The 24,678-nt window shown below is 41.6% G+C and overlaps 2 protein-coding genes across 2 annotated transcripts; both read left to right on the top strand.

The window, feature by feature from the left end:
- Positions 1-15,045: 15,045 nt before the first annotated feature.
- On the top strand, positions 15,046-22,214 carry LOC113291846. Its single transcript, XM_026541335.1, has 6 exons — positions 15,046-16,555; positions 16,647-16,828; positions 17,678-20,163; positions 20,256-21,656; positions 21,756-21,794; positions 21,890-22,214. Exons 1-6 carry the CDS (start codon positions 15,369-15,371, stop codon positions 21,908-21,910), a joined length of 5,316 nt encoding a protein of 1,771 aa, XP_026397120.1. The 5' UTR covers positions 15,046-15,368; the 3' UTR covers positions 21,911-22,214.
- Positions 22,215-23,264: 1,050 nt separating this feature from the next.
- Positions 23,265-23,846, top strand: LOC113291847. The gene has a single exon (XM_026541337.1). The coding sequence runs from the start codon at positions 23,265-23,267 to the stop codon at positions 23,844-23,846; it is 582 nt and encodes a 193-aa protein (XP_026397122.1).
- The last annotated feature ends 832 nt before the right edge of the window (positions 23,847-24,678 follow it).

Below are 24,678 nucleotides of genomic sequence, written 5' to 3' on the forward strand. Positions count from 1 at the left end.
TTAGGGCATCCAAGTTCGTTTGGATGAAAAGAACTCCTTCCTTTCAGGAGCATATCTTATCATGGAAGAATACAATCAAATCAAATGGTCGGAATTATTTCAGGAATATACCATCATCTTTCCCTCATACATAATCAAAAATTAGGTATATCTGCGATTTATTGCTCTTTCTATTCGCGATTTACTTGTATCCTTATTTGTATTGGGGTTTTGATTATCTTCATATTTTTTTTTATGTATTTTGATGGTTTTGTTATTCTTGTAAGCGAACATGTAATCACTATTTTAATATGAATGAATTGAAAATTTACTTGGAAGATATGATACATCAGATTCAATCCTAGTAAAGATTTCGAAAGAAACTAGGTTTGAATTATTTTTTTTTGAAAAACGGTTGTGGAAAGGATTTTAGAATATGTGCTTTTACGTTTATTTGCCACAAATACTCGCTCACTGAAGTTGAACTTCTCTTCCCATTTTCCATTTTCACCTGGTCCAATCAACACTAACAAAACACCCATATGCTGGTTTGTTCTCGGCCACAACTGCCAATAATAATCCAAGATGTTGTATCTCCTTATCCAAATACGTACCTTCCTTTAAAACTTCTCATATTAATTTCAAACCTTTTCTTTTAAGTTTTAACGATGAAATGTAAGATACTAAGACGGATTTGGGTGCTATATTTTCTTCAACTTGTTTTAATGGCCAAGTACGCATACAAGTCTGGATTTAGCTGTTTTCCTCACTCGAGCCGATTTTTGTACTAAACAGCCGATTTAGTACAAAAATAAGCATCAATAATATATATTATCGGAACTAACAAGAAAGGCGTAAGCACGCATCTATCATCCTAGAAAATTAGAAAGAACACTATCATTAGAATCAGAGAGAATCTGAATAGCTTCAACACTTGTGAATTCAGTTTTGTAAAAAGAAAAAATACCGATATAACAACACATTCTTTAGCCGCTCATGCTATTTATACCCACTCGCTTGGTGAGTGGGTAACTTCTCCTTCTTCGTGTATTATTCATTTATTTTTTTTGTAAGTTAAAATGTATTCCAACATACTAACTTGGGAATTAGTAACCCTTACATCAATAATAGTAGAGCCATCTAATGTTGGCAAAGGGATTAAATCCTCACATTAGATTTATCTACTTCTAAGGCCTGCACGATACAAGACGGAGGAACATTCCTCCAGTTAACAAGAGTACAATAATGTTTAGTCTCTTTAGCCAGAATATCAACATCATTGTTCGCTAATTTAAGAACATAAAAAAAACCGAAAATTTGTTGGCAGAGATTAAATTCTCTTTTTACTTCATCCATAATCTTCTAATTTTGCCAAGTGTATTAAATTCTCTTTTTTACTTTATCCATAATCTTCTGATTTTGCCAAGTGTAGTGTAGTGGCATAAAACCACAAACTACATCCAATGGTATAGAAGATGAGTTAAAACTAAGTCAAGATGTTCAACAAACATAGACACAAAGACATACGTGGTTTGGTATGATTACCTACGCCACGGGGTGAAAGGATGAATGTTATTATTTCTTTTCTTTGATTAAAAGGTGTTCTCTCCTTCTCAAATGGTGTAATTCTCAAATTCTCAAATGTAGTGTCTTGTTTCTCTCTCTTTCAACCTGCCTCTATCTCTCGACCTGCCCTTATATTTATAGGCCAAGGTCGACATTGTTGGTCACATTACATCAATTTAGCTGTTCCCTATCAGGCCTTCACTGCTCGCCCGACTTTCTGGTTTGACCGATAGTTCTTCACCCGAGGTCGAGTCTTAATCGTCTGGTTAACACAATGCCGCCCTTCTTTCTTCTCGTTCCTTTGTTTGACCATCTTCCTTTGTCTGACCGAGTGCTTTCTGATTGTTCTCCCGACCTATCAGAGGATAAGGGTCACGTCACATCCGACAACTATTGGGCCACCACGTCCGACCTACGCGATACCTCGCTCTTTGCGCCGTTTGGTTCTATCTTGTGCTTCTCCGCTTTTTGTTCTTTGGTGTATCACAGCTTAGATCTTTCCACCTAGCCCCGTGGATTATCTACACCTACATTTATGCCCTTTCTTTCACTCGTGTGCTTGGCACGAGGGAAAGAAAATCGCTCCACCTTCCCACGTCCTCGAGCATGACGAGAATTCCTCCATGCAGTCTCCCACTAATTCTCCCTTTATGACTTGTAACCGTTGCTGTCGGTTGAGGCGCTGTACCCTATAAATACCTACCTTCATGTTCTCTTTCCTTTTCTCGCCATTTTTCAGAGAAACCAAGTGTTGTTTCTTCTTTTTTCTTTTCCTCCCACTTTACCGACGCCATTAATTCCAGTGATTCTCTTATCTTCTCCGTCTTCGGCTTTGCTGTTTTTGTTGGTGAGGTTTACGACAGTCGTGGTTAGTTCTTCCTTTTGCTTCTCTCTTCACCAACGTTCGTATCTCTCCGTTCGCTTTCTGGCATGACTACTTCTTCTCCGTTAATGACTGAAAAAAAGTGTGTGAGTGATACCTTCTCTGAGGGCGATGCTGTTTCTCTTGATTCCCTGTTTTGGCTTGAGAGTCTTTCCCATCACGATTATCGCGCTATAAATTCCCTTTTCCCTGATGATTCTCCTTTTTTTTTTCATGTAGGTCTGATAAGAGGGCCTCTAAAGATTTCTCCGATGATGAGTTCATTGAACAGTTGAAGGAAGAATTTGGTCTTCAAAACTACGAGGTAACCCTAGTGTCGGGCCAAACGGATGTGTTGAGGAAGTCCGATGTCGATAGGTATGATCAGTCATCCGAGGCAGTCATCGTTACTCGTGGGAAATTAGAACTCGGTCTTCGCTTTCCTTTGTACAACCCTGCTATCCCTTTCTACAATGAGGTGTTATCGCAGCTGCGTCCGCCTCGGGACTTGACCCAGTGGAATGGCAACACTTTCCGCCTGATGAATGAGTGGAGAGACCGAGGCGAGGGTCATGGATCTACGGCCGATTGGTCGACCTATAAGCCTGAAGATGCTCCCAATTATACTTCTGCCAATTTCATTGTGAACTATCGGAGTGGGACATCTACCAATGGCGACCTTGCTGGTTTTGCTGCCAGCCCTCATCGTTTGAAGTCTATGCCTGAGGGTGTTGAACGATTGATGCTGGATGCTGATCCCCTTGGGAAAGGTTCCAACAAGCGTGCTCGCCACACCAATGACCCATACTGGGACCGGGTTCCACTACTTGTTCGCGGCCAAATTTTGCATGGTAGCTTCCCTCCTCCTCAGTTTCCTGCGGAGCCTTATTCATTCTGGGTGATTAACGATGACATGGTATGTTGTTTTCTTTCCATTTTATTTGATTCCTGCTGTATCGGCTTAGTGTATTGATTACTTTCTTGTCTTAGGTTAAGCCTCAGAGCGAGTCTACTAAATAGGCTTCTATTTCCAAGAAGAGGAGCGCTGGCACAAGGGTCGAGGAAGACCAGGGGAAGGTAACAAACATATAGCTTTTATTCTAAGTACATGTACTTGCCCCTGTTTTTTTCCTTCACGTGTTCTGACGCTGAACCTTGTGCAGAAATTCCTTAGGCGCGAGGATGAAGATGTTGGAGGGTCCGATACTGTTGGTGGTGAAGGTTTGTTTCCAAGGCGTAATCCTCCTCGGGGGAAGGTGGCGGCGAAGGGAGTGGTGCTGAAAAGCTCGGACGTTGTGATCGACATCCCCGATCAAGATGATGAGGAAGATATATTTGAGGACGAGCAACTGTTTGATGAGGATGCTGGTGGTCAGAAGGAAGGGGAGGTTCCTGTGTAAACTGCTATTGTGACTCCTATCGTGCAGCCTGGAGCTCAGGGGCCGTCCCAAACATCGCTCCAAAAGCTGCCCCAGAAGGATGTTGGGTTTCCCTCGGGTGTTCAGACATCCTTTACCATATCAGGCCCTATGTGTGATTCTCTTGACGCATTACACTTGGAGGATTTCGACTCCTATACTGATGAGAAGATGATTGCTGCCGTGCCCCTGTATCATGACATTGCGCCGGTATTTGTTAATCTGGTAAGTGGTTTGTTTGAACTCTTCCTATTGATGTTATCGGACCTTACTAATCTCGTCTTGGGATGGAATTTGCAGGTGTTGAATCGGTCGAGGTTGGAGGCTGCACTCCGCCGACAAGAGATTAGGAAGTTGGAGGCTGCTCTTCAGCAGGAGAAAGAACGATCTCGTGATCTGGAGATCAAACTCGCCGATGCGCAAGGTATATTGTTTACATAGTTATATTGATTTAGTTCTTCGTACCAATGTCCTGAGTCAATTATTGTTCTTCTAGCCGAAATATCTAGTATAGATCTAGACGCTTCTTCGGAGTATAAGATTATGAAGAGAAAATGGGATATCGAGAAAGATCTTGTGGAGAATATTCGACAACGAATTTCTAATAAGGATGGGAAGATAGACCGACAGGAGGCCGAGATCTAGCAACTTCAAGAGGAATTGGACAGATATCGCCTGTTTGAGTATGTCCCTGAGGACATAGATAACTTACGGGCTCGCTTGGGCATGTTTCAAAGACTTGCTGGTGATAAAACGTTACTAGCCGATAATCTGGAGAGTCAAAATGGTTCCCTTAGGCTTCAAAATTGATATCTTCATGAAGATCGACGACGAATTTTAAGGGAAAAAGCTATGGCCGAACAGTCCAACTGAGATCTTCTTGAAAGGACCAAGGGTTTCAATAAGCTGTCCAGTGACCTAGAGTGGACCCAAGCCCAGTTATCGATGCTACAATTGTCCTATAATCGTCAGAGGGCCGAGTGGAGCGATCACAAGAAATATTGCCCTTCGAATGAATTTAATGAACAATACTATAATGAGTTAACTTTAAAGCTTTCTAAGGCCGAGGATGAGTTGTCCAAGTCCGTGGAGTCGTTAGAATATGTGTTGTCAACCCTATCAGGTCACTGGAATGCATGCTGGGGTGGCCTTAAGACCAAGTTAAGTTGTTGTTTTTGCTCCATGTTCTGTTATATTCCATGTTTAACATGCTTATAATGTTTTGTTGCAGCCGAGCAGGGTCGTGCTAAGGATCTGGAGCGAGATGTGCACAACCTCGGTCAAGAGGTGGAGTAGTGGAAGAAGGCTGAAGGAGAGATGAAGGTTAAGATCCAAGCAGCCGAGTCAAGGTCCGAGCAGCTTTCTTAGTAGATTGTGGACGAGAGAAACGCTCATCAGAGCGAGCTTGCTGAGGCGATCAAGGCCGGTGTAAAAGAGTACATCGCGCAAAAGCGCCACGAGGTTTCTCAGAGGAAGGGAGGGTCTGGTGCTGTTCCACCCAGGAGTTGATCACGCCTTTTGTAGTGCTGCGCCACTAATTTGCCCTTTGTTGCAGGTTGTAATTCGTTTTAACACTTGTCCCATGCTTCTTTGAACAATTTCTTTAAATGGGGTGCTGCGTCGCCAAGCTTGTTTTTCCTTTTCTATTTTCCTTGATAATTTCATCCTTATCTTGTTGTTTATGTTACGCACCTGCATTTGATGTCACATGTATTGGTTATTAGTGCCTTTTCTATCGAACACACTCAACAAGGAGGGACATCGGTCCCGATGCCATGTCCTCGCCGAGGTATCTCATCACTATCTTTTAGATTCAGTGGAAGGGTTATAGTCGCCCTAGGTCTAGGCCCGATAATCCCGAGTGGTTATCGATCAACCAACTCGGGCAAGTGGTCATGACCACCTGCGATGGGGGTAACCTTTCAGATGTAAGTAGGTTACCTAGATGAGAAGAAATCGTATCTTAACAACCTTTGGTATCTGGCTTCCAACCACCAGTACCCTTAGGCTACCTCGGCACTTGCACACTGCCACTGCCCCGATTATCGAATAGCCAGTTGACTGTAAGTCACCTCGACACTTCCACACTGGCTTTGTCCCGAGTACGAATGACCATTCGAGTGTAAGTCACCTCGGCACTTCCTCACTGGATTTTCCCTGAGTACGAATGACCATTAATCGCTCATGTCATATTTCCTACCCCTCGTGGTTTTAAAGAAATAAATGACAAGTATGTTTACCTGTTTCCCTCGAACCCTTCACAGGTAATAGAGTTTCATATGTTGAACGTTCCACGGTTTTGACTCGGGCTTGCCGTCTGGTCTGAGTAATCGATGAGCTCCCTCGCCAGCCTTAGACACAATTGTGTATTGTCCTCCCCACTTTGCCGCTAGTTTACCGCCCTTTTTGTCACGTTCCCAATCGGCTAGGTATTTCAACACTAACTGCCCCGGTTGAAACTCTCTTGGTCGAACTCGTTTGTTGTATTCTCATTGTAATCTCCTTTGGCGATTCTCAATTTTTTGCAACGCCATCTCCCTTGGTTCCTCCAAGTCATCGAGCTTGGCCAATATTAGATCTGCCAATATGTTTCGCCTCCAGGCTTCAGTTCTTGTGGTGGGTATCATTGCTTCAGCTGGTGGTATCGCTTCGGTTCCATATGTCAGCATGAAAGGTGATAGACCTGTTGCTTCCCTTCGAGTGGTTCGATAGGCCCATAAAACATTGTAAAGTTCTTCGCACCAATTACCGTATTCTCCATCTAATTTTTTCTTCATATTGTCGGCGATAGTTTTGTTTGTGATCTCGGCCTGCCCATTACTCTGAGGGTATATGGGGGTATCCTTGCTTTTTCTGATATTGTAGGTGTTAAATAGTAGGTCGATGTTTTCTCCCTGGAGTTATTTTCCATTATCCGAGACGATGGCCACCGGTACTCCGAAACGACATATGATGTGCTCCCAAATGAACCTGAAGACGTCCTTGTCACGGATATGTCTCAGTGGTGCCGCCTCCACCCATTTAGTGAAGTAATCCGTCGCTACTATTAAGTATTTTCTCTGCCCCGATCCCACATGTAATGGTCCCACGATATCGATCCCCCACTTTGCGAAGGGCCAGGGGCTTACTACCGAGTTTAGAGTTACTGAAGGTGCATGTATCTTCTTACCAAACCGCTGACATTCTTCGCAAGCTTGCGCCATTTTTTTTGCATCATCGTTCATATACAGCCAGAAGTATCCCATCATTTTCGCTCTCGCTGACAGACTTCGTCCCGAGCTGTGATTTCCGGCTGCTCCATAGTGTAGTTCATTCAAGATTGTCTGGCATTCTTCCTTACTTAAGCATCTTAAGAGTGGTCCCAGGTATGATTTTCTGTATAGGATTCCGTCTCTTAGCTCGTAAGCGACCATTTTTCTTCACTTTGTTGATCTCGGGTCGCCCCTTGGGTAACTCGCCTGTCTCCAAGTACGAATGAATCGTCTTTCTCCAATCTTCGTCCGGATATATGTCCGCCGTGTTGATAGCCACATCGACGTGCACCTCGGGTGTCTCTGGTATAGATGGGGCGAGGAGTCTCATGACACGAATACCCTCCACACTTGGGTCTGTGAGCTGGGATGCAATATATGCCAATGCGTCCGAGTATCGATTATCTTTTCTGCATATGTGGCGAAATTTGATGCTGGGGATCTGGTCGATATAGAATTGGGCGAGCTCACAGTACTTATGCAAAATCGGGTCGTGGATGGCGTATTTTCCTATGATTTGCCGGATCACCAACTGCGAGTCGCTAGTTACTCTTACATCTTGTAGGCACATCTCGACGATTAATCTCAGGGCGTGAATCGCAGCTTCATACTCGGTGACGTTGTTTGTCGCCTTAAATTCCAATCTAAATGAATGGACCATTTTTCGTCCCTTTGGTGTGGTAAAGACTATCCCAAGTCCCGATCCATCTTTGTTCGATGCTCCATCGACGAATACTTCCCGACGTGATGGGCTACTTGCTTCGAGTAAGTCGGCCGGGTCTTCTCGATCTTCTTCCATTCCGAGTATGTCCTCGAGCTCATCTTTGTCGCTTAGTGGAAAATCTGCCAAGAAATTTGCTACTACTTGTGCCTTCACTGTTGTCCTCATTTTGTAGAAAACATTGAACTGTTTAATTTGCGCCCCCCATTTGGAGATTCTTCCAGATCGGCCTGCATTGTCCAGTACCGCCTCAATAGGTGATTTTGTGATCAAGCGGATCCGATGGGCTTGGAAATACGTCCTTAGCTTCAGGATGGCGAAAGCTAGCGCTAGAATCATCTGTTCCATCCTTGTATAATTTTTCTCGGTCGGACTTAATGTTTTGCTGATGAAGTAAACATGCTTTTCCTCGCTCCATTCATTCGAACTAAGACTTCACTGATAGCATATGAAGTTGCTCCGAGGTATAATGTGAGGACCTCCGATGGCTCGGGTCTTTGTAATACTGGAATACTTGCAAGATGTAGCTTAATATTCTGAAACGCCTCCTCACAGGCGTCCGTCCATTTGAATTTCTCTCCCTTTTTAAGAGTGCTAAAGAAATCCTTGCATTTGTCGGACGACCGAGATATGAATCGCCCCAATGCTGCTATACTTTCGTTCAGCTTTTGTACGTCTTTTATTGTGGCTGGTGACGACATCTCGAGGATGGCTCTGAATTTCTCGCGATCTGCTTCTATCCCCTTTGGAGTGATGATATATCCCAAAAATTTGCCCGATGTGACCCAAAAATCGCATTTGGTCGGGTTAACTTTCATTTTATATTCTCTCATCATTCGAAAAAATTCCCGCGGGTCTCGGATGTGATTCTTGGCTAGGCGACTTTTTACTAGCATATCGTCAACATAGACCTCAATGGTGTTATGGATCTGGTCTTCAAACATGTCGCCCACCAACCTCTGATATGTGGCGCCTGCATTCTTCATCCCAAACGACATCTTGGTGTAGAAGTATAGGCCCCTTGGTGTGAAAAAGGAGGTGTGTTCTTGATCCTCGGGAGACAGCGGGATCTGGTTATACCCCGCGTATCCGTCCATCAACGTTAGTGCCTCATACCCCACTATAGATTCCACCAGTTGATCGATACTTGGGATAGGGACACTGTCTTTCAGACAAGCTTTGTTCAGGTCGCTGAAGTCGATGCAGATTCTGACTCCTCCGTTTCTCTTTGGTACCACGACCATGTTAGATATCCACTGTGGGTAGTGCGATTTCCTAATTATTCCCTATTCCTGTAACTTCTTTAGATCCTTCTCGACGGCCGTCTGTAATTCTGGCGCGACTCGCCTCATCTTTTGTCGGACCGGTTTGAAGCTTGGGTCAATCTTTAAATGGTGACAGCATACCTCCAGGTCTATTCCCTCCATATCGTGCACGCCCCATGAGAACGCGTCTATGTTCTCCTTTAGCACCGCCACGAGCTAGTTTGTTTGCTCGTCTGATAGTAACGACCCGATCCTCACTATCCTTGGTTCTTCTGTAGTTCCCAAATTAATCTCCCGAGTAGGTTCTACGGCCGAGAAGTTTGGTTTTGGTTCCTTCATCAGTGTCGTCTCCTTTAATTGCTATGAAGGTTCACTTCCTTGTGTTTCATATGCCATGACCGCCTGCGAAATAACTTTTTCCAAGTCCTCTGCCGCTTTGGCTTCTTTAGCCTTGTTCTTCTCTCTCCTTTGTCGTGCTCACCGCTCCTCATTTATTTGGGCATCGACATGCATGAACTGTCGGGCTGCCTGTGAATCTCATACGACCTTAGCTATCCCCTTGTACGTTGGAAATCGTAGCCTCTGATGATAAGCCGATGCCACTCCTTTGATTCCCACGATCCACGGTCTCCCGATAATAGCTTCATAGGGCGAGGCGTCATCGACCACACAGAATGTAGTTAACGTATCTAGGTAACCACCTCCGTCCGATACCCTTAGGGTTACTTCGCCCTTTGGGATGGTCACGGTCCCATTAAAACCATAGATACGATATGTCAATGGGACGAGTATATCATCTGACAACTCCATCCTCTTGAACGTGTCGTAGAAGAGTACTTCGACTGAGCTCCCACTGTCCACTAGTATCCTTATTACCCCCCATTCCTCAATCAGCAGGGTGATAACCAAGGGATCACTGTGATCTTGGACGTTCATCGGGACATCCTGAGCCGAGAAAAAGATGGGTCGCAGCATCCAGGGTTCCATCGGCAAAGCTTTTGCTACACTGAAAATTTCCTTCCCATTATGATCCCTCTTGTGGATTCTAGACATGATTCCAGGATTCAGATTGTACGCTTGAGTGGCCGAATGCGAAATCGTGTTGACAAATTGCGTGGATCTGTCGATCCTGACCTGGTGGACGGGTGCATCGGGCGCTGCGGTCATCTGGGTCGGGTGTTGGACGAACTGTCTCAGGTAACCGTCTCGAATAAGATGTTGCACGATGCCTTTTACTTCTCGGCAGTTATTTGTAGAGTGGCCTCGATATTGATGATAATGGCAATACCCTGGGTGATCCTTGGTCTCCTCGAACTGTATCCCTCTTGAAGCTGGGTATATGATGTCACTCCTTTTCTCGACCTCTTTGAAGATTTCTTCTAGTGGAGCATTCAAAGGGGTGTATGTTCTCGCCTCGTGCCTCGGCCTCTTTCCTTTAGCTAACCATTCCTTCTTCCCATTTCCTCGCGTAGGTGGGCTCGGTCTCTTCTCGGGCCGACGTTTAACATCGACCGATGTCGACTCGGGCACCGCACTAGCCTCTTGCACTCCCCTATCCCTTGATTCCTCCTGAATTTATTCTAGGGCGATAAAATGCTCTTGCATTTTCCTCATTTCTTTCAATGTCTGTGGTTTTTCAGTAAACATGGCTATCCAGATGGGGTCCGACCTCCCTAATGCGTTTTCGAACCCAAATATCTGTTGGTCGACTGGTACTTTCCCAATTTCTGTGCACAAATTTCTCCATCGATCGGTTAACGACCTGAGTGGCTCTCTAAACCGTCGGGCCAAGGTGAATAACCTGTTGACCCTGGGCCGAGGTCTGCTGTTGTGCATGTAAGTTTCGAGGAAGGCTTCGACTAGAGTCTCATAACTGTCGACAGTTCCTGGTGGGAGATTGTAGAACCACTTCCTTGCCCCGCCCTCCAGGCTTGCCGGGAAGAATTTACATATTACCACCTCATGGTTCTTCCATTGGATTAGGGACATAGTGTACATCTTCAAATGCTCGACTGCGTCTCCCGTACCGTCAAACCTAGATGGAAATATGTGGAGCGTGCACTTAGGTGGGAAGGTCCTTAGTTCTAGCTCTTGGGTGAAAGGGGTCCTCTCGGCCTCGCTTATGACCTCGTCTAGTTTATCTTCTTCGCCGCTTCCTGACATCTTCCTTATCTTTTCTTCTAACTCCCTTAGATTGACTTCGGTTGCATTGTCGGCCCTTGTGCCTCTCTGTTGATGATTCCTCTCGCGCCCTTCGTCTTCTGTTGATGAATCCTCGGGTGGACCGTACCCTCGGATATGTTGTGTCGGGGTTTGTCCTGATCGTCCAGAATTGCTTGGTCATGTCGTTGGTGGTACTCGCCCGGCTCTGCCTTGGTGACCCAATATCCCTCGGCTGGAAGACCCTCTCGACCTCGACCTCAAGTTCCGTAGATGATAGTTCTCAAACTCTAAAGCTAGGTTCCTCTGCTGAAGATCCCTTAAAGCCGCCTCTTGCCTTCTTTGAATTTATAGAATTACGAGTAGCTTTGGATCCATAGTCTCATGGATAGAGTGACCATTTGGATGTCCTAAATGAGCAGGGGGTGGCGCCGTTATCATTGGTAGGGGAGGTGGTACTGTAGGGGGTATCTGGGTCGATGTCGCTGGATCGACTCCGATAGTTGTTTCTCGTCCTAACTGTACTCGCCTAAGTCGTTTTTGCTCTCGTCTGAGTGCTTCTTGATACTCAACTTATCGCCTGGTGTTTTGTCTCTGGGCATGCAGGATTAGCACCTCCTCATCATCTTCTGTGTCTGATGCGGTGAGTCCATCTATTTGATCATCCTTCCTCTGAGTTGAGACGATTCGCTCCAGAGGCGAGGGGTCATCGTCTCGTCCCAGATCAATTTCCTCATCCACAGTCGGCATACCCCTTATAGCTGCTCGTGATTCCTCAGGTGGTGGATGCCCATCACTTCCCTGCCTCGGCCCCGTTACTCCTCCTTGCATGCTACTTCCGGTGATCGTGCGGTTCCTCAGAGTTCTCCCCATCCCTGACGTGCTATCCATTGGACACAGTATGTTGTAAGTCCGAGAGTCGTTCCTACCTACGTCAGCAGAAACAGACAACACCTTACTTTGACCTGTTTTTGAAAAGTTTCTCTATTACGTACGGTTTTAAAGGAAAAAGGTGACTGACACCAAAACTAAGTTTCAAAAGTACGATTCCCTCTACTCTATCATGCTGACCTCGCCAGTCTTCCCTGTTTTGACTTTAAGTGTTTCTTTTAGACGGGTATCATGCTACGTCGCTTCCAAGGTTGCACGACGTCGCTTTCAGTACCACGACTCTGCATTAACTATAATTTTTCCTACATTCCCTAGACTCCAAGTCATTAAATCCTAGTTCTTTGCGAGTAAAGATCCAAATTCGTACTTTTTATGAGGTCAGCACACCACATTGAAATTTGGATCAAAACTTATCAACTTCCTTGGAACTACACAAGAATGTCTTCTCTGAATTCCTTGGGTTCTTTCGCCGGCGACTGATAATCTCGCCGTGCTATTGTTTTGGCAATTTCACAAGCCAACATGGAACCTCAAGTAACTTCAACCACACATCGAAGATGTTATTGGGAGTTTTAGAGGTATTCCTTTGTTGAACTCGTATGACGAAAACTAAGATTGAAATACGGAGATAAGTGCGAAAACTAATACGAAAACGAAGATTGAAACATGAAAACAGACTCACCTTCCAGCATGGCTAGTCGATCTGTTATCAGGATCCTTCCCTGGCCTCGACCAAACGCTACAACGTTATTTGAGAGCTTTTGAAGGATTCCCTATCAACCCGACTGCTCGGAATTGACCCAACTGAAAATACTTGCTAACGACACGACTTCAGTAATGAAAACTCAACCATATCAACGAACTTCAAAACTAAACAAACATAAACAGACCTCACCAAACAGAGTTCATCCCATAGCATCAACTAACACACAAGGTGTTCTTAGGAGCTTTTGGATCGTCTCTGTTGGCACACGCAGCCAAGGTATCCGGAGAACTTAGACGATCCCCTTAGTCGGCGCCAGAATGTAGTGGCATAAAACCACACACTACATCCAGTGATATAGAAGATGAGTTAAAACTAAGTCAAGATGTTCAACAAATATAGATACAAAGATATACGTGGTTCGGTATGATTACCTACGTCCACGGGCTGAAAGGATGAATGTTATTATTTCTTTTCTTTGATTACAAGGTGTTCTCTCCTTCTCAAATGGTGTAACTCTCAAACTCTCAAATGTAGTGTCTTGTTTCTCTCTCTCTTTCAACCTGCCTCTCTCTCTCTCGACCTGCCCTTATATTTATAGGCCAAGATCGACATACAACAGAATTACAATGTTGGTCACATTACATCAATTTAGCTGTTCCCTATCGGACCTTCACTGCTCGCCCGACTTTCTGGTTTGACCGATAGTTCTTCACCCGAGGCCGAGTCTTAATCGTCTGGTTAACACGATGTCTCCCTTCTTTCTTCTCGTTCCTTTGTTTGACCATCTTCCTTCGTCTGACCGAGTGCTTTCTGATTGTTCGCCCGATCTGTTAGAGGATAAGGGTCACGTCACATCCGACAACTATTCGACCATCACGTCCGACCCACGTGATACCTCACTCTTTGCGTCATTTGGTTCTATCTTGTGCTTCGCCGTTCTTTGGTGTATCACAGCTTAGAATCTCACCACCTAGCCCCGTAGATTATCTACACCTACATGTATTATTCATTTTTAGATGAGAGTTTTGTTACTCGCTGTTTTTCTTCTTTATTTTCTTGCTTAGATACTCGTGATGGTCTAGGAACCATGGTTTAAATGCTAGCATCTGATTTTCATCATTAAAAACCCACTTTGTGTTTGTACATTTTTTTATTCTTTCCATTGCACTAAACTAACCATTTCCCCAAAAATCTAACCTTAAAAGGATCGCTTGGCAGATAAAAATGGCCCACAAGAAAATGTGTACCTTAGAAATTCTGTTCAGTTCAGAAAACCAACGACCAACAAATGAGGTCACCAAAGAAAAAAAAAAAAAAGAGAAAAAAAACAACCTTGATATATGGCGCCCAGATTTTATGCACCCAGTGCACCAAACATTAGGTGGCATCCAAACGAACCCAAGTACTCATTTTCATAAAAAACAAACTAAAATACCATTATTAGGTTACTGTTATTTTCTTTCATCACTATCGATTTCATAAAAAGATTTACAATGAATCCATCTCTTTATTTTCATCTTTAGAAAAATTAATCTAATCATCACCTGTAAAGAAATCTAATTAAATCGTAATATCCAAACTATCAAAATCTTAATTTTGATTGTATCAATCACCTGGTAAAGTGCATTTGGATCTTGTTAAATATAATCATGATTGAACCCTTAATTCCTGTTCTAAAATTTTGTCATTCTCAATCAAGCATCATAGAGCCTAATCATATTGGCTATCGAACTCAAAGACAAAAAAGAATATGAGACCTCAACTAAATCTATCTAAGTGGTAATTTCTCGATCAAGATGGTATAACCGATCATATAAGGAAACTAGTCATTCAAATTTCTTTGTATAACCCTCATATTCCCCAAATCAATAAGGAGTCTTCCATTGCATTTCATTGAATAATATCCGAAGAGATTGTTGATGTTTCATGATTTGGTTCTCATGCCCCATTGATTAGTTTTGCAGATTTATTTGATTTTCGGTTTAGGTTGTTTATAGAGTTACGTAAATAAGAAAGGCAAAAAACAGGTTTAGGAAGGGACGACGAGTTGGGTTCCAATGTGGATTGACACCAAATGTTGGGTGCATTGGGTGCATGGAATCTGGGTGCCATATATCATTTTCGGAAAAAAAATATCAACCAATGAAATGAGATGGAGACAAGTTTAACTTATTACATATTCCTTTAGATCTATATCTGAGATCCGTGAGCGTGGTTTTATTCAAATTGTTCAAACACCCCTGTATCTATGTACGTCTTTCTATGAAAGTACTGTAGCATTATTGCTCACTGAGACTTGGCAGTCATTTTTCCATGGCACAAAACTCGTTTGTTTCATTCTTGATGAAGTCGATCGTGGTCGAACTAAAAGACTGCCTAATTTTTTGTTAATAGTATGTTTGAAGAGATTAGATATATAGCATTCATTCGGAAGTAATGAACCAAAACATAATAAAGAAAAAAGAAACCTGATCTAACATATTCTCAGGTGCTCAGATATCAATTTCTCTATTCCTCCTGCCGGCGGTTCTTGAAGTCGACTGTGTGTCATGGATGCGGTGACCGGACCTGTTGTGGAGTTCGTCCTTCAGACCGGGGTTCAATCGATTGTGCGTCAGGTTGGTTATGTTATTAATTACAAGAAAATTCTTGAGAGTTTTGAAAGAAAAGTTAATAGTCTAGATGATATAAAAGACGACATACAAAAAAGTGTCACTGCCGCAAAGAGAAATCTTGACCCAATCAAAAGAGTTGTGGAGACTTGGCTTGAAACGGTGGAGAAGGAAACTGTACAAGATGAGATGATGGTGGCACTAAAAGATTTCATCCATGGCCGGGACACAAAAATATTCAATCATGATAGAGGCTTCAACTGTTGTTGTCTCGCTCGCCATAAAATTGGCAGACAAGCACAAAAGAAGATTCTCATTATTGATGAACTTTCAGCTGAAGGGAGAACCTACATCGATGTTACGAATCCGTGTTCTACTGTGGTTTCTGAGATAATTCATGGAGATATGATTGCGCTTGATTCACAAGAGCACACTCGGGACCAAGTCATGGCCGCATTGAAGGATGATAAAACCTACTCAGTTGGGATATACGGAATACTTGGGGTAGGCAAGACTACTTTGATAAAACAGGTTTACAAACAAGTGCACGAAGAAAATCTTTTTGACGTAGTTGTTACAATAAATGTTTCAGAGGATGTCAACTTGAGAAAGATTCAAGATGACATTGCACATAAACTCGGTTTGAAAAAGCTTCAGAAGCTTGATGACAAATCCCAAAGAGCATCGCTGTTAGCGAAGCGACTGAAGCAAGAGCAAACGGTGCTTATAATATTCGATGATGTCCGCACGGCAGATCTAGATTTAATCGATGATGTGGGTATCCCTTATGGTGAAGATCACCATAAAGGTTGCAAGGTTTTAATCTCTTCAAGAAGCTTTGAAGTGTGTAAATCCATGTTGATTCAGAAAAATATTGAAGTTAACGTCTTATCAGAAGAAGATTCGTGGCAATTATTCAAGAAGAAAGCCGGTGAAGCGGCAGATACTCCTGCTCTTCGAAAAGTGGCTAAAGAAGTTGTCAAAGCATGTGGTTTCCTGCCTTTAACAATTGATACAGTTGGCAGGGAACTAAGGAATAACAAAGACAAGGGAGTTTGGGAGTATAAAGCTAGTGAACTGAGAAGCTGCTCAAATTTCCCAGATATTGATACCAATCAAGCCAAGTTATGATTAATTTGGTTGGGAACGGTATAGTCAAAAATTATGTCTTATTGAGAATTTACTGATTGATTCTTGTAATTTTGTTTCCTGTAGTGCTATTAATTTTTGTGTTTCTACTATTCATGAATGTTTATTGTTACTATATCTTATGTATTTGGAACAATCAAAAGCATGTGATTGGATTCATTTTCAAATTATTGTGTTTGTGAAATGTTTAGTAATAACAAGTGTGGCTGATCATCCACAAAGATCAGCTCACTCAATACCTGGTTCAGGTGCCATTTATTGATTTTCAAGAAACCGGTACTTATCTGGTCATGTACACATTATATATCGGCTGAATTCATATATCTAAAACGAATTCTACATGCATTAATTAATTACTCCCTCCATCCTAGTTTATTTGTTAAAATTGAATTTTTTTTAACAAGAATGTATCAAAAAATTACTATATTTTTCACTAAAATTATCTAATTATCTAAAATGAAATAAAAACTAGGATACAAAAACTAATATATTAAACAAGTAATTACAAAGATTGATGATGTATTTGGGAGTAATTTGATTTTTTTTTTTTTGCAAAATCCTATTTTACCAAGTAAACTAAGAAGGAGGGTGTAATTAATAGTAGGGTTTACATTTTACTGAAACGTATTATTCCCGTTCCAAAATTTTCTCGTACATTAGTGGCTAACTATGCATGCGTATCCTGTTTAAGCGGACGCCATTATTGTTTCACTTACAAAAAATGTTTTTTATCTGCCCTGTACCCGAGGTCTTCAACCCTGAACCTGAAGAGCTCGTAGATCTCGAGGAATAATGCTTCGCCCAAGAGTGCTTAATTAATGTTTTACGACTGGTGCTAACTACTAAGCAGCATGCATTGGCACTAGAAACTACGGAGATTCAAATAATGTGAGCAACTTGCTTGCATTAAAATAAGAAGGAACTTGAATAATGATGATAATTAATTTCTCGATGGCAAGTTACCAGGAAAGTAACGACGAATGAATATTTCTACTAGCAACATGCTTAAACTCTCTAAAACAAACTATCTCCCTTGTTCTTCGTACCTCTGGTAATTGGCTTCACTATTACCATTTCTGCGTCATCAGAACTCTAAGAAAACATGGCCGAATCACTGATTGTTGCACCTGTAGTGAAAATTGCAGTCGAGACAGGGATTCAAGCGTCTGCACATCAGATCAGTTATGTTATCAACTACAAGAAAAATGTGAAAAACCTGGCGACAAAAGTCAAGTATCTCAAAGATTTGAAAGCAGATTTGCAGGACCGCGTCACTGAAGCTATAAATAATCTCGACTCGGTTAAAAGAGTAGTAGAGACTTGGCTTGAGAGGGTGAAGATTGAAACCGAGCAAGATGATATTATGACCGAGTTGATGAGTTTCGCCAACGGTCAACATGCTCAACTCTTTAATTACGGAAAGCGTCACAGAATCGGTAGAGAATCACAAAAGAAGATTGTTATCGTTGATGAGCTTATTAATGAAGGGAGAAGCTTTATTGATGTTTCAAATCCATCTTCTGTTTCAGCTGCAGAAGTATTTATTGGAAATATTGTGGCTTTTGCATCACGAGAAGGTAGTCAAAACCAAGTCATGGCCGCATTAAAGGACGACGGAATTCACTCAGTCGGGATATATGGAATGGGAGGGGTCGGCAAGACTACTCTGATGAAACTGGTACACGAACAAGTACTGGAAGAGAAAGTTTTCGATGTGGTTGTAACGGTAACCGTTACACAGAATGTCAACTTGAGAAACATTCAAAATGACATTGCTCAGCAGTTGGACTTCCACAAACTCGATGAAGTAAATGACGAATCTATAAGAGCCACAATGCTATCTAGGCGATTGAAGCAAGAGAATAAGATACTTGTGATCTTCGATGATGTGTGGAAGACGGATCTAAATTTGTTTAGTGCCGCAGGTATCTCTTACGGAGAAAATCACAAGACTGGCTGCAAAATTTTAATCACTACGAGAAGCCTTGAAGTGTGTAATTCGTTGCTGATTCAGAAAAGTACTGAGGTTGGTCTCTTATCAGACGATGAATCATGGCATCTATTCAAGACGAAAGCCGGTGATGTGGTGGATTCTCCTGACATACAAACAGTAGCTAAAGAGATTGTCAAAGAATGCGGTCGCTTGCCCCTAGCACTCGATACACTTGGTAGGGCATTGAGAAATAACAACGACAAGCTTGCTTGGGACAATACAGTTAGTCGACTAAAAAGCTCGGATTTCGCAGATATTGGAGGAATGAAATCCAAAGTCCATTCCTCAATAAAGTTGAGTTATGATTTCTTGGGGAACGACATACTCAAAAATTGCTTCTTACTTTGTTGTTTGTTCCCAGAGGATTTTGCAGTCCATATAGATCATTTGCTGTTCTATGCAATGGGTGACAAAACAGTACATGGAGATAAAAATACTATGAAGGAAGTGAGGGCCAGATTACATGCAGCCTTATACAGACTTGTTGCATTGGGTTTATTGGTACGTGATAAGGAATTTTCAGATAAAACATTTTCAGCAAAGATGCATGACATTGTACGTGATGTAGCCATATCAATTGCATCTGGAGAGGGCAGTTGGTTCTTCGTAAAAGCAGGGTTGGGTTTGCAGAACTGGCCAGGGGCAGAAGTCTTGTCAGATCGTAAATGCTCACGACTATCACTAACTCGTAATAACATTACTGTGCTCCCAAGCCAACCAGAACTACCTCATCTCTTAAGCTTATCTTTGCGACAAAATAGTTCCTTGGAGAAGGTCCCTAGCATGTTTTTCGAAAACATGAACACGCTGCAATCTCTAGATATTAGTCTAACTAGTATTTCATCACTGCCTTCATCATTTTCATCCCTCGTCAATCTTCACTCACTCGATATGGGTTCTTGTAAATTCCACAGTCAATTAGATATATCTGTACTGGGGGGACTGAAGAAACTCGAAATTCTTAGTGTTGCAGGTTTGGGATTATCGACTAGCTTGCCCGAAGAAATAGGGGGGTTGTCTCATTTGAAGTGGTTAGATCTATCAAATAATAGTGGACTTACAGTTCCACCAAATATCATATCAAGACTGACTTGCATGGAATTCTTGAACATGGAGGGCAGCTTCAGCGGGTGGGAGGTTGGAGGAATCAGAAACGAAAGTTGCAAACTTGCAAATCTAGATGAGATGGCGTCCTTGACTAGCTTATACCGTGTAGCATTTCAGGCAAGATGGGCCGCTGGATGCGTCGACATGTTTCAAGGTCCCAGTGGAGCATATAGAAGGCATGTCTCACCGTATAATGTGTCTGCAAAACTCGCGAGATCGCATTTTAGCTATGTATCTCAATGTTGTCATCTCAGCGGGACATCTCCATTCTGCAACTCAGTCAAAGTTTTGGTGGGAAAATCAGAAAAACTAGAGTTACGAAAATGTTCTAATCTCAAGAACGTGGTACAACTGGCTACAAGCAGTAGCGGATGTGGGTTTAATAACCTGAAGCATCTTGAAGTAGAAGATTGCAATGAGATGGAATGTGTTCTTAGTGCGGTAGACGAGGACATCCCTACAGACGCATTCGCTGAATTGGAGGTAATCACGAACTATTTTTATGGAGTTGTTAAAATCTAGTTTATCTGCACAATTGTAAAAACTTAAGGTGTAACTTTTTCACTTCATTGCAGATAATAATCTTGAAGTCTTTGGGAAGCTTGAAGGAGATATTTCACGGCCCCATGCCAGCAGAATTTTCATTCGAGAATATAAAACGCGTAAGGCTATACAGTTGCCCGTATTTAGCTTGCATATTTTCTTTTGATGCGTTGTTGAAGTTAAAGTATCTGGAAGAACTCTTGGTGGATGGTTCTAAGAGGTTGAAGGAAGTATTTTCTTTAGAACAAGAACGGGATCTTGCCTTATTACCTCAATTACGGTTGTTGCTGTTGTTTCATCTCGGAATCACCACTATATGGAAGGGAATTTTCAGTTCTAATATCAGTAACCTTGCAAACTTGAGTATAATAAAAGTGATTGATTGTCATGAGTTGAGGTACTTGTTCAGCCCTGCTATTGTGACTGCTCTTCAACAATTGGAGGTACTTCAGATTCGTGAATGTAGCAGCTTGGTGACAGTAGTAGCATCAACGGATGAATTAACGCAAGGGGAAGACAACCAAATTATGAATAATCTCCAAACATTATTCAATCTGAGGATGCTGAAGATCGAATACTGTAACAGTTTGAAGTTTCTCTACTCGCCATTAACAGACATAAAAGAAAACCAACAAGTAGACGAATATGGTTATGAATGTGATGATGCTTATAATGATAACGATGACAGTAAAGTTTTGGTTCTCAAATGTTTGGGTATCAAAAAAGTTTGGGGCGGAGGCATTCCTATTCAAAGCTTTAGGAATGTCACAAAGGCAAGCTTCACATGCTGTGGATGGTTGAAGCAGCTGATCCCTATACAAGTCTTGCTAAGCGGTGGTCTATCACAACTCCAAAAACTTTACATAGAAGACTGCCAGCGTCTAGAGGAGATCTTTTATGTTGATGATACTACAACCATATATGATGAGCAAAAATGCATCCCATTGTTTAGAAGCCTGGAGAGTCTAAGGTTAATTGCTATAGAGGAATGTGATAGCCTTAAGCACATTTTACCAATGAGACTACTTATTCAAGGTGGGCTACCCAAACTAGAAGCAATTGCAATTTGTGATTGTGCAACGATAGAGGTGATAATTTATGAAGACGTTGGCATCAATGATATGCATGGAGACAAGACATTCACATCAACCATAGAGGTGGAAGTACTCGCTACGTTAAGACTGCTAAATCTAATTCGCCTTCCAAATCTTTCCGGTTTCCATGATCAACATGGGAAAACACCACTAGTATTTGGCTGGCCTTCATTAGTATACATGTACGTGGTTAACTGTAATCTAAAGAGGCTACCTTTGAGTCACAAGAATGTTCCACCCAAACTGGAAAAGTTGCGGGGAGATAGTCAAGCGGTGTTTGAGAAGTGGTTGAAGTTGGAAGATGAGAGTATAAAGTCAAGCCTACGACCCTTGTTTAAGGTATGCCTTGTGTTTTTGCAGTGTTCTAAATTCTTAAGTAATGACTGTTTGGCTGAGCTTTCATTTAAGTAATACAGTAATGTTTTATTTATTTTGCAGGTTCATGATGGTCGTGAAGAGTATAAGGATTGGACAAAGGTATCTTACCTTTTTGGCTGATTTGGTTTGGGTGTACTTCTGGATAATACATCTCATCTAATAAAACAATATTTTTCTATTTTGGTAATCGGCAGGTGAGGCAGAGCGTGGAATGACCTGTTTGGAGGATGAAGACCCTAATGTCACAAAACAACTCGGAGTCGATGGAAAACCTGCTTCAAAAGCCAGTTTTTACCGCTTATAAAAATTTTGTTTTGTCAATTATTTTCTAGGAGTCCGCTTGGGTCATGTTTGTGGCATAAATATTTTTATTTCTAACATAGGTTCAATATTTTTATTTTAAAAATTTTGTTTTGTCAATTATTTTCTAGGAGTCCGCTTGGGTCGTGTTTGTGGCATAAGGCCGGTTCCTATGGCAAATGGCTAAACCCTCCATTTGTCATGGATTATGGGAGAAAACATAAGCGGTCGAGTCTACACCATTCGGTGGAGAAAAGACCGACCGGTTTTAAGAAAACCTCTAGCGGTCGAGTCTCCACCGCTAGCGTCCGAGTCTCAACCGCTGGCGGTCTTTTTAAAATTGGTCGGTCTTGTAATCTTCGCTTATTTTAGTGAAGTAACGGCTATTTCTCCCCACGTTTATTTATAAATTCGCCCCATTCAATTAAATTTAATCACATTTCATTTTCTCATTAACTCTATCTTTACTCACTCTTTTATACCTTAATCATCTGTTTATTTTTTTTTCAACTCAATGGATATGGATTCTTCTGATAAAGAAATGCGTATTCATATGGATCGATTTGAAGAACAACAACGAATATTCGCTCAGGCCTTGAAACAAATTGATGATGAGTCATATGAAGATAAAAAACTAACCAATACCTTGATGCAGCTAGATTCATCGGGGCAAATACCTAGAGATCCAGAGCCAAGAGAAGTGTTCACAAGAAGATATACGTACCGTGGTTGGGATGAATGACACGAGAAGCTGATGCACGATTATTTTCTTCCTGACTGTGTGTTTTCTGATGAAAATTTCCAAGGCCGATTCCGCATGCCCAGACATTTGGTGCTAAAGATTATTGGTGAGCTTTGTCAGGTAGAACCTCAATTTAATTATCAGTATGATGCACTGAATATTAGGGGTCATATCCCTGAACAAAAGGTTACTTCGGCTTTGAGGATTTTAGGATATAGCCGACCTCCAGATTCTAACGATGAGTACCTTCGCATTGGCAAAACAACCGCATACAAGTATCTTGAGTTGTTTTGCGAAACAATGATTAATCATTTTGGTCATAGATATTTACGAAAACCAACTGATGCAGATGTTAGAGAAATATTAAAGCAAAATCAGGAAAGGGGATTTCCCGGAATGCTGGTTAGTCTTGACTGCATGCATTGGGTATGGACCGGATGCGCTACCTATTTGGCCGGTAAGTATAAGGGTCACTACGCAAAACCAACGGTGATCCTTGAGGCTGCTGCTTCTTATGATTGTTGGATATGGAAGGATCTCAAAACGATATAAATGTTTTACACAAATCGCCTTTGTTTGAATATTTAAAGTATGAAATTTCTCCTCATGTAAATTTCGCTATCAACGGGAATCACTACACTCATGGTTATTATCTTGCAGATGGAATTTATCTAAAATGGTCAACTTTAGTTCAATGTTACCGTCAGCCACCTGCCAGTGAAATGAGTCGTTCATACTCGTATTTGAATAGTAAACAAATGAATCTGAGAAAGGATGTGGAACGGGCTTTTGGAATTCTGAAGCGGAAGTTCGCAATCATTTGTGGGCCTTATCGTGGTCTAAGTGCTCGTGAAATGCATAAGACTATGCTGACTTGCATCATTATGCATAACATGGTTATCCAGGAGACTCGTCGTGATAAGAATTGGACTAACTATCAAGATGAAGACTTAAGGCCTGAGATTATACTAGCAAGAGGATTACCTGCAAGGAACTATGCGCTAATGACCAGTCATATTGAGAACATAACTCTGTATAACAGGTTAAGGGAAGATTTCAGAGCGAATCTGTGGGCTGAGTTTGGAAGAGATGGGGGACGAATTGAGTAGTGTTGTTTCATTTGTTTTTGTTTTTTTATTATTGTTTCATTTGTTATTTATTTTTATTTTTTAAATTGTATAAGTTTCATTTGTTGTTCCATAATTTTGTTTTGTAGTTGTTTTAAGTTTAAATTTTTTAACGGTCATTAAAAGTAGCGGTCTAGACTGAATCGCTAGCGGTCTAGACTAAACCGCTAGCATTTCTTATAAATCCTTCACTTCATCCATTTCAAACTCACACATCACTTCTCTACAAAAACTTCTCTAGTTTCTGGTTAAATTATCCTAGATTCACAGAAGATGAAGATTTATCTCTTTGTAGAAACTATGTAATATATTAACCGAAGAGAGGTGAAGAACGACGGATGAACGGTTTACCTAGTATGAGTTATTTGGGTAAAATTCATGATGCCTTCTGCACACAGACAGGTAATCCTCATAACCGGGATCGTGCTGCTTTGTTTTGCCGATTCATGGATATCAAAAAAGAGCTTGTGGATTTTATAGCTATGAAAATGATTGTCACTCGATACCGTCTTAGAGGTGAGACCAATGCTGAATTGGGAATACGAACTTGAGACGAGTGGCGAAGATGGAAACGAAAAGATTTCGAATACGAAGCGTATTACCAAATTCTTAAGGAGTTTTTAATAACTCGTATGGGATGTTAGGATTAATAACTTTTCATGGATGTTGTCAAGTTTAAGTTTTAATGTAACGAAAAAAAATAGTTTAAGTTTTAATGTAATGAAAAAAGTAGAACAATTTGTAATGAAAAAACCAGAACATATTCATTAAAATTAAAGCTGATACATTAATTAATTAATTAAGTGGCACTACC

Source organism: Papaver somniferum, chromosome 6 (genome assembly GCF_003573695.1).
Source record: "Papaver somniferum cultivar HN1 chromosome 6, ASM357369v1, whole genome shotgun sequence".
Lineage (NCBI taxonomy): Eukaryota > Viridiplantae > Streptophyta > Magnoliopsida > Ranunculales > Papaveraceae > Papaver > Papaver somniferum.

Excerpts from the sequence above, each read along its gene's own strand:
- LOC113291847 (XM_026541337.1), top strand. The coding sequence starts at position 23,265 with ATGGAAGGATCTCAAAACGATATAAATGTTTTACACAAATCGCCTTTG.
- LOC113291846 (XM_026541335.1), top strand. The coding sequence starts at position 15,369 with ATGGATGCGGTGACCGGACCTGTTGTGGAGTTCGTCCTTCAGACCGGG. Across the intron at positions 16,829-17,677 it reads TCACTCAATACCTGGTTCAG|AAAACATGGCCGAATCACTG; the intron begins GTGCCATTTATT and ends CAGAACTCTAAG. Across the intron at positions 20,164-20,255 it reads ACGCATTCGCTGAATTGGAG|ATAATAATCTTGAAGTCTTT; the intron begins GTAATCACGAAC and ends ACTTCATTGCAG.